Source organism: Solanum tuberosum, unplaced genomic scaffold, assembly GCF_000226075.1.
Source record: "Solanum tuberosum cultivar DM 1-3 516 R44 unplaced genomic scaffold, SolTub_3.0 scf00092, whole genome shotgun sequence".
Taxonomy (NCBI): Eukaryota; Viridiplantae; Streptophyta; class Magnoliopsida; order Solanales; family Solanaceae; genus Solanum; species Solanum tuberosum.
Genome location: NW_006239019.1, coordinates 1,766,044 through 1,776,428, shown reverse-complemented (window position 1 = coordinate 1,776,428; position 10,385 = coordinate 1,766,044). Strand labels below are relative to the sequence as shown.

The window sequence follows — 10,385 nt, the reverse complement described above, 5'->3', positions numbered from 1 at the left end:
GGGGGGAGGGGTAAATTAAAAATTGAAATTAGAAATATCTTTTAAAAACAACTTTTAATATTTTTTTTGGAGGAGGGTCGTGGTAGGGGGCTACGTGTAGGGATGAGCGTGGGATAGAAAAATTGAAGTTAAAAACATTTTTTAAAAACAAGCTTTAATTTTGTATTATTTTTTTGGGGGTGGGGTGGGGGTGGTTTAAGGGTAGGGACAAAATAAATTGTAATTTGAAGTTGGATGAGTGTTTTGGAAAATGTTTTCCTTAAGTCTTGAAGAAAAGTCATTTTCCTTAAATTTAGGAAAATGAGTTGATTTGGAAATATTTTCCAAAATATTTAACCCAACCAAACATAAGAAAATTGGAAAACATTTTTTGGAAAATGTTTTCCTTCATACCAAACACACCTTATATGGACAAACGCTATTTGCTAATTTTTTCCCCAAATTTTACTTGAGAAATCTATGGTCAAACGGGTCCTAAAGTTTCATCCCCAAACTATCAACAATTTAAAACACACCTTTACTTGACTTAAATAAGCCTCTCAAATTTAGATTGCCAAGACATATGCCTTATAAAAGAACATTTTATCAGTTTATAATATCCTCATGACATGTTCCAGGCTTTGAGCATCCATCTGGGGAACAGATTCATTCACCAGACTTGCAACATAGGAAAAAATTATGATAATAGCTGCTGGTGCAAACACGAAATTCATTCCTCTGATAGTTTTGGGTGTACAAAAGGGAGAGGGGTATCATAATACACAACTTCTTTCAAAAACTATAGATTCATGTGTACTACTGCGTCTGCTGCCTTGTTACCCTCCCTATAGCTACGTTAACGTCTAGCTTAATCTTCTAGCAATAAACTGATATGAACAATGTGTTAATGGAGCATAAACTGACAAAGGAAAATTTCTCATTTTTGAGTCCCGTCAGACCATAGTTTCAGCTCCAAGTCAATGAACATACAAGACTCGTCATGGATATTGTCTTCCAAGTCCCCTGACTTCAGAGATGTCTTCGCATTATCAGACTTACCACTAGTTCCAGTGGAAACTGCAGATAAAACATTTTCTACAGGTTCAGAATTTGTAGTCCTGTGATCTTCCTTAACATTCCCTGGGTACCAACTATCATCTGAATTAACTGAGGGGTAAAGAGGCTGGATCAAGTTCAAATGATCCACTAGGTACACCCTCTCGTTCAGTTCCAGTCATTTTGAAAGAGGGAATTTGATGAGAGAACTTGTAAATTTCTTTTGGCCTTACAAAGAATATACCAACTTCAGTTCGCTTTGTTCTCTGGAAAAGGCTCAGAAATTCGGTCATTTTATCTAGGTAACCAACTTGAATACCAATATCCCCAACATAATCAGAAAGAATCTCCACAATTTCATACTTGTAGTTCCTATGATTTTCTGGATCAGAGCTCCAACAAATATCCCAATCTTTGAAAAGGGCCCACATCTCGCCTTTCCTAGGATATACAATGTACATACCTCTCGCTCCCATCACACACTGCACTTGATGAGAAAAAAATAAGGCCATCATTAGTATAATAAGTATTCCCAACTCTAAATTTACCACAGCCAACAGGCAAGTCTGCCCTGATCCATGCGCACTCCACCCTTTGATCTTCTTCTGGATGAGGTTCGAGCCATCTGAGCTTTATCTTAAATTCAGGACCGGATACCTTCCTAATGTGGGCATAGAATCTTGGCATAAAGTCAAGTGTATCATACACAGCCCAGATCTGATCAACTGCAAAGCAATTTTCAGTTTTATGCTTGTCAAAATCACTGAATTCAGTATTAGGATAGTAATACATGATCTCAGGAGGATCACTATCAGAACTTGTATATGATTCTGAATCAGAATCAACAATAAGTTCAACTTTTTCCGTACCACCTGTTGGCGATCTAGAAACCTGTTCATTAACTGTCCCAACATTAGAAGTACAATCATTTTGCACATTCCCTTCAGAAAGGCCCGCTCCATTTTGATTTAATCTTTTCACTGAATTTATCCATAACATAGTTACACTAGCATGATTTTGTTCATCAGCATCAACAACTTCTTTCTGTTGAGGTTTACTGTCTCCAGCTGACTGGTCAGACTCTGCCTTCTTCAGAGAGATTGCAAAATCATTCTCATCATCGCGTACAGGATTAGTATCTGGTTCTACATCAGGAACAACAACAGGTTCAATTTTTTTTTGCACCTACTGAAGGGAGTCTAGAATAAGGCTCCATCTCGAAACTTGATGCATAAACAGGTGCAAAACCATCATTAAATTGTAATAGAGTGTTGACATCTTCTTGGTCGCTCAGCTGTATCAATTGGGACCTATCAAACTTCACAGTAAAATGTAAGATCTTATCCGAAGGATCAATGCATAATCGTTCAAAAACTGCATTCACAAAATCATTATACTTTATGCCTGTTTTTGCAATAACCTGACAGGTAATACCTCCCACATACGTAGTGGATCCATCTGGAAGCACCTTATTCTTCTTACCCCAATGACAGAAACAAAACAGTGTTTTATCTTCAGTTCCCATCATATAGTAGTGTACATGAACACTCAAAACCTTCCTTCCTTTTTCGCTGAGAAGGGAAACACCCAGAGGCGAATCTAGAATTTCAAGAGGACGGGTGCATCATTGTCAAGGGCAGCTCTGTCCCTTTAAGAAAAAAGGCAACTAATTTAGGCTTTCAAATTTGAGGGGCCATATTTATTTGAGCAATAATAAATATAGGTTTTTCATAAGAAAAATATTAAATACATTTGCAAAATAAATAAATTTTATTATAAGAAAAAGTCATTAGAAGAAGTTTAAAAAAGGCTGAATGCAGAAACTCTTTTGTGAATAAAATAAAATGCAAGGTTGTGAAAATGCAGCATCTGGGAATCGATCCCTCAACCTCAAAGTGGAAAACTGACACTCAAACCAGTGAACCATCTAGTTATTTGTGTTCATGGGTTCCTTCAGTTGCTATTTGATATATTTTAAAAATTATACAAGTAATATATCGAGTTTTGTCGGATGACCACGGGTTCAGGTGACCCATTTTTTAAGCTTAAATTCGCCCCTGGAAACACCCTCAAAAACTAAAAACCTGATCAACAAAAAAAGTAAATCTAAAGGGAGTCCATCATATCATCATAATACATCAAATAAAAACAGATGACGATTGTATAAGACACAGAATATCATCAAATGCAATAGGGTGTCAAAAAGGAATCCCCAACGTAATATCAAGTTTCAAACTTAACACAAGAATCAGAAAATTTCATGAGAACATTAGATATTTTTTTCTGAGGAAAATGAAATTAGAAAAGAAGGAAAGCATAATAAGCCTTAGAATTTCATATAATGCAAAAGTTTCAAACTTCAACTAATCAGAAAATTTCAAAATGGGCACAACGAATAAGTTTGCAGTGAAGAAAAAAACTACAACACTGTATACTCACATATTTGTGAGTAAGAATGGAACAAGGGGAAAAAAAGGTTACCTTGAAGCTGCAGATGCTTAAATATTTACCTAAGTATGTTTTTCTACCATGCTTTACAAACTAAAATCTCCCCTTTTTTAATGTGATATTTGTCCCTTGGTATCTTCTAGTAAAAGATTGAATCGTTTCTCTTTTGTGCTTCTATTGAGCTTTTCATTGGCTTAAAAAGGTAATTGCATTAATTAACAGTTAGAATTACTTTGTCAATGTCTTGAAAAAGGTACTCCCTCTGTCCCATATTAACCAATCACCTTTCTAAAAATATTTGTGTCAAATTATTTGATCACTTACTAAATCAAAATAAAATTATTGAATTTTTCCATTTTACCCCTATATTTAATATCATCGCATCATGCTTAATGTTCCAATAATTTCTCTTTGGAAGCTTAAACAAAATTAAAGTTCCTAAAATTTATTTTTTCAAAGAGTTCATTAAATACTTAATTACTCTTTTGTATTTTTGCTCTCACCCACTTTGAGTACTTATACTTTTTGTATGCCCTATATCATCATAAATTATATTGATATCCATCCATATGAATAAAGGGTAAATTAGTCAAATTGATCATTTTAGTTGTTTTTTCCTAAGTATCATGTAAAATGGAAGGTGATAAGTTATTATGGGACGAAGGGAGTAATGCATTTAGACTAATGAAAAAAATAGGATACAAGTATGGAGTTCTCCATCCTCTTATTTTTGTGACACAGTAAGTCATGTTGTCCTCATTTTTCAGGGATGACAAATCTTTTTTGAGTTGGGATTTGGAAGGAGGGGAAGAAAACACTAAAACAATTTTTTCTAAGGTCTACATTATAATCTTCAACATTAGCGGAAATGTTAAATCTACGTTACAAAAAAAAACATCTCACAATGAAACAAAATTTGAAACAAAATCAAGACTATCAATCAAATAAGCTAGTTATGAAAGCAAACACCAAAGATCTGTAATTGGTCGGAATCAATTAAAGATACAAGAGATAAAGAAGGAAATCAGTTGAAAATCTTTTAAAGAAGAAAGCATGTTCTCTACAAGAAAGCAATCATGCATATTATTTTTTGATTCAAACCAATGAAGGATACAACAAAGGAATAAAAAAACAAACTAAAGCAGTACTGGAACTCGATTCAAGGAAGCAGCAAATCGAAATCACTGAAATTGATTAGCCTACAACCTTATTCTTGGAATAAGATCAATCATCTCCTTTTTCCAAGGATCAAAACTCTTGGGTTGCCATCTCTTCTCAAAGGACCTTTATAGTATTCAGCTACTACTATAATAAGGCCATTGAAGGAAGAAGAACACATACAAATCGTCTGAATCATCTCACCTTCTCTTCTCTACTTCTATTAAGCATTGTATTACCTAGCAGTTTTATCATGTATTCAAAAACGAGAAGAGAAAAAAAAATTGTTGATAAGGCATTGTATCAAAAGAGAAAGAAGAGAGAAAAACAGAGTGTAGACATAGGAGCTATACTCATCAAGATACTCAAGTCTAGAAGAGAATACCCTTGCAACCCAAAGGGCCTAGATTAAGATCCATTCCAGATCCCAACCAGTATAAAAACATTTGGTGTCACTTTCATTCTATGCACTTGCATAGCTAGTCGACTAAAGAAAAGAAAATCAAAACGGACCAATTCACCCCGCCCCACCCCCCACCTTGCACTTTCAAGGTTTACTAGCTCTAAATAGTTTGTCCAGCAGGGGGATTCTGTCCATTTCCCTTTCCAAATCTTCTGAATCCACACTGATTAAAGTATCATCACTTTCACTCGATTCAGCTATCTGCTTCCGATACCTTTTCCTGCTTTTGCAATCCACCTTTGTCGTTGCAGCGACCTGTTGGGATCCTGTTTGGGTAGGTGGAAACCCAGCGCTGCCCCCAGTCATTCTCGAGATTCCTTGGTTAGGAAGCTCTCTCTGCTCTAAAGGCTTGTTGAGCTTAGATTCAAGGGGCTTATCCTGGCCTCCAGGCTGACTCTGTTTCGGTCTACAAGCAGCACCCTGAGAACTTAAATCAAAGGTAGTACATGTCTTGCAGCGTAGAGTACGATTGACATCATTCCCATCACACATGTACCAAGTGTTGCAAGTGTCACACTTTCTCCAGAACGTTTCCTGGATTCCAGATGAAGTTAGTCGTTTATGTCGATGGTAATTTCGATGATGGAACAGAGCATTGGAATCATTTTGAATATTGTTTTGCCCGACAAATGGTTCTTGATTATCCTGATGAGGTGGTAGCTTTCCTACAACAGTTTTGGATAAAACTCCACATTTATTACCATTCAGATCATCACCTACCGGAGTAGTATCTGGTTGTTTATTAGAAGCAATAATATGTTCAACTTTTTTCGTGCAACCTGATGGAGGCCTAGAATCAGGCTCCTTCTCCAGACTTGATGCATAAACGTGAGCATAATCATCGTTAAATTGCAACAGAGTATCGATACCTTCTTGGTCCCTCAGCCGTATCAATTCTGACCTATCAAACTTCACTGTAAAAAGCAACATCTTATCTGAAGGTTCAATACCTAAGCGGTCAAAAACTGCAATTACAAAATCATCGTACTTTACGCCCGTCTTTGCAACAACCTGATCAGTAATACCTCCCCCATACGAAATGGATCCATCGGGTAGAACCTTATTCATTTTGCCCCAGTGACAGAAACAAAGCAGTGTTTTATCTTCAATTCCCATCATAAGTAGTGTATATGACCACAGAGAAGGGTAACAATCTTGAAAACTAAAAACCTGATCAACAAATAAAATAAAATAAAACAGAATCACTTATCAAAGCTGAATGTACTAAAAATACAATCCATACGAAAGGACTCAAAAGAATGAGGATTAACCAAGCATCTTAATTATGAAAATATTAGCTATTACTAACAAATCTAAAAAGTTGAGAAGTTAAACCAAGAATCAGAAATTTCCAAACTGAGTTCAAAGAAACCCTAATACAAAAAAAAATCATGAGAATATTAACTATTTTTCTGTGAAACATTATATTAGCAAAGAAGGAAACTTTCACCAAATTCAAAACGGTCAAGATATTATTATGCCCACAAAAGCAAAAGTTTCAAACTATCACCAATCAGAAAATTTCAAAATGGGCTCAAAGAATAAGTTTATCTCATGACAATTTAAATGGGAATTAGCTATTTGTGTTTGTTAACCATGAAATTAGCAAAGAAACAAGCAATTTAAACTACAGAGTACATCATCTGCAAAAGGATCAAGACAGAAACCCCAGCATAGGAAAAAAGTTTCAAACTTTAAGCAAGGAACAGTACTTTTTGACCTTTTCACTTTTTTTGTGAACTAATACTTCAAAAACGCATCATTTTTGTACTAATAAAAGTTGGATCAATCTACTGCATATATTTGTGAGTAGAGAATAAGGGTACGTATGATTGGTTCGTTTTTATGTATTATTGATTTGATTTAGATTTATAATTTAAATATGCTAAATTAATAATTAAATCAATAAAATAATTCTTATCATTTTTGATTTATCGATTTTTCAATCATTAACAATTTGATTTTCAATTTAATCAATAAAAGTGTTCATAAAATTTAACCCTAATTGGGGTGTTTGATTCAGGTCGATTATACTATTTGTCGGCGAATTCAGATTTTATAAGGAATTGAGTAGGGAGAAGAGGAGAAATCAGAAAAGGGTAGAGATTAGAGATGAAGAGAAATCAAAGGAAGGAGTTAATAAATTACTCAATTTGTGCAAGATTTCTATTTATTGTAATAAAAGGATAGCAAATACTCACAATTCACGACTCTCGCCATTGTCGCCGCCGTGGTCGTCCCACTTTTATAAGTTTACTAGTTTATCACAGAGAAATGAAAAGGAATAGGGTTTTTATGTTAGATTTTGGCATTTCATATAGGGATGGCAATGGGGTGTGTTGATTTTTTTAAAAGAGATTCTTTGCGGGTTTGCGTAGGGGTGTTCAAAATCGAACCGTAACCAATAAATCAATCATAAAATTGGCTTATTAGTATTGAATTATCGAATAAATGGTTGGGGAATGGATTAATATTTTATAATTAACTATTCAATTTCCTTATCAAGTAAATCATTAACCCGTTAAGAGTTACCAGACTTACATTTTTATGCTAGTCATATTAGCATCATTCAATATTTTACCATGGTAAGAGTAATTATATGTTTTTCTTTTATTAGTCCTAACTCCTAAAGACTAAAGACGTAAAGCCATGAAAACCTATTTACTTTTCTATAATTATCTATTTTGCTTTAAAGAATAGAGAACAAGTCAACAAACTGTCTGGGTATGGAGAAAATCTTGTTGGGAGCGTCACCCCCGAATGGGCCCTGCAGAGCGCGATTCAAATTTAGTCAAAGCTCCATTGTCGACTCCGGACACCGAGCGGAAAATCAAAAAAAAAAAAACAAGTCAACAAACTTAGAAAAGCACCGAGGATATGTACATGAAAAGTCTGCATCTATTTATCGAGTCATTGACAAAGATGCTTCCTTTAGACAATGAAAATGAAACAACCAGTTGGAAAATCTGGATCAATTTATCCATTTGATCTTGTCACCGCTTAAAAGTCATCTTTTTTTAAGGTGCGTTCATAAAAAAAAAGGTATCATAGAGATTAGAGGTTAGCCGATACACCACCCGATAACCATCCGATAATTGTTAATCCGTTACCAAACCAATCAATATCTTATAGATTTGATAGTGGATTAGTAATTTAAAAATCAATATTTGATAGAAAAAATCATTTTATCAGCCCATTTTAAAATGACCAAACCGATATTCGATAAACCAAAAAGTTAAAATGAAAAATCCTATGCTTGGCGGGGCATATTTAAATTTTGTGGGTTGAGATAAAATTTGTCCCGTCCCGCTCCATTAGGGGTGTGCGAAAACCGAACCGACCGATAAATCGAACCGATAAAAGTATTATTGGGTTATTGGGTTAACGGTTTTTTAATGGTTTTATAAAAAAAATTATTGGGTTATCGGTTCGTATTGGTTTTTAATATTGGATTATTGGGTAAACCGATAACTCATTAAGACTAGTAATTTACTACTTTACTTGTACATGAATATTATATATTAATCTCAATACCTTACTAGTTACTATCTTTGTCCTTTAGCCTTTAACTCACATTTCACATTGACTCTGAGTTCACAATTTCACATTATAAAAAACGTTAAAATCTAAAATAAGAACCCTATTCCTCTTAATTTCTCTTTGTGTTACGCTTGTATAGTTCTTTTCATGTTTGTTATTGTTGTTTCTATTTTATGAGCATTTGTAAAGTTACATTATTGTGTTTTCGCTTCAAATTTATTAGAAAAGTCATATATTTGTTTTATAAGTATTTTCTTATTGGCTAAACCAAAAACCCAATAAACCAAAAACCGATAAAAATATCTTATTGGTTTGGTTATTGGTTTAACATATTTAAAAATCGAAAACCATTAAACCGAACCAAACCGACCGATGCACACCCTTATGCTCATTACCAACCGATAATACTAATATTTAATATTTATGTAGGTGTAAAGTAGTAAATTATTATATATAGTCTTGATGGGTTATCTGTTTACCCAATAACCTAATATTAAAAAGCCAAAATCAAACGGATAACTCAACAATTTTTTTCATAAAATCATCAAAAAAATCTTATACCCAATAGGAATAAATAAATTAAAAAATTATTCAATTTATTGGTCGATTCAGTTTTCACACACTCTAGTAAAAATGGAGGAGGGAAGGAAGGATAACAAGCTATCTCGAAGCTACAATGCTTAGATATTAACATAAGCATGATTTTGATAATAAAAAAACCTCTTTTTAAAATGGAAAAGAGTCAAAAAAAAAATATTCTTAAATTATATTAAATTGAATAAAAGTATCCTAAATTAATAGTTTGGTTCAAAATATTTTTTTATCAATTGTTTGGTTTAAAAGTGCTCTTACTATTAATAATTTGATTCAAAAATATCTTTATTATTACTTGATGGGTCAAAAATATTTTTTTCTAATAAATTTAATAATATATTTTTCTTTTTAGACATATTTTGTTCCTAATAAAATATTACTATTAAGAACCCAAATTTTTGTTTCTTTTTTTTAAAGAAAATAACCACTCTTACTAATAAATAAATTGGAAATAATCTTTTTTTCTTCTTAATCTCATTTTAACTATTTTGAATAACTCCATGCACCTGATAAAATAGGTCATATATATAAGATCATAATAACCCATCATTAATTTCATTTAGACATTGATAAAAAAAATTCTTATTAAAATAGAATATTTTAGTTTTTTAATTTTTTTCCCGAATTGAAATAGGATAAATATTTTCTAATTAAAAATCATCATTTGAAAAAAAAAAGTGTTCTTAAAATATCTCTCTCTATATATAAAGGACATTTTTGATCTATTAAGTAATAATATGAAAATTTTCGGATTAAACTATTAACGTTAAATGTATTTTTCAAATAAACTATTAATTGAGGATATTTTTCTTCAATTTTACATTGATTAAAGACATTTTTATTTTTTTACCATTTTCATTAATAATAGTTTTTACTTTTTTCTCCTTTTTAATGTGATATTTGTACCTTAGCATCTTCTAGTTATTTTATTTTCTAGGACAAGAATGAATCGTTTCTCTATTGAGCTTTTCATTGGCTTTCTAAGGACGGCCGAGTTTGGATTGACTTTTAAAAAATACTTTTGTTTATATATATATATATATTTGTTACATTTGAATTTGATATAGCCATTAAGAAAATAATGCTTATTGTCATGACTATTTAAACACAATATTACTATTAATTATTGTTTAAAATTTGGTCTTAG

At 32.7% G+C, this 10,385-nt stretch overlaps 1 protein-coding gene across 1 annotated transcript; it reads right to left on the bottom strand.

Annotated features, from left to right (window-relative positions):
* Positions 1–5,188: 5,188 nt before the first annotated feature.
* LOC107060708 (uncharacterized) lies at positions 5,189–7,339 on the bottom strand. The gene is made up of 2 exons (XM_015308894.1): positions 7,306–7,339; positions 5,189–6,274 (listed from the first exon to the last, which is right to left on the bottom strand). The coding sequence occupies exon 2, from the start codon at positions 6,221–6,223 to the stop codon at positions 5,189–5,191; it is 1,035 nt and encodes a 344-aa protein (XP_015164380.1). The 5' UTR covers positions 6,224–6,274; positions 7,306–7,339.
* Positions 7,340–10,385: the final 3,046 nt, after the last annotated feature.

Excerpts from the sequence above, each read along its gene's own strand:
- LOC107060708 (XM_015308894.1), bottom strand. The coding sequence starts at position 6,223 with ATGATGGGAATTGAAGATAAAACACTGCTTTGTTTCTGTCACTGGGGC.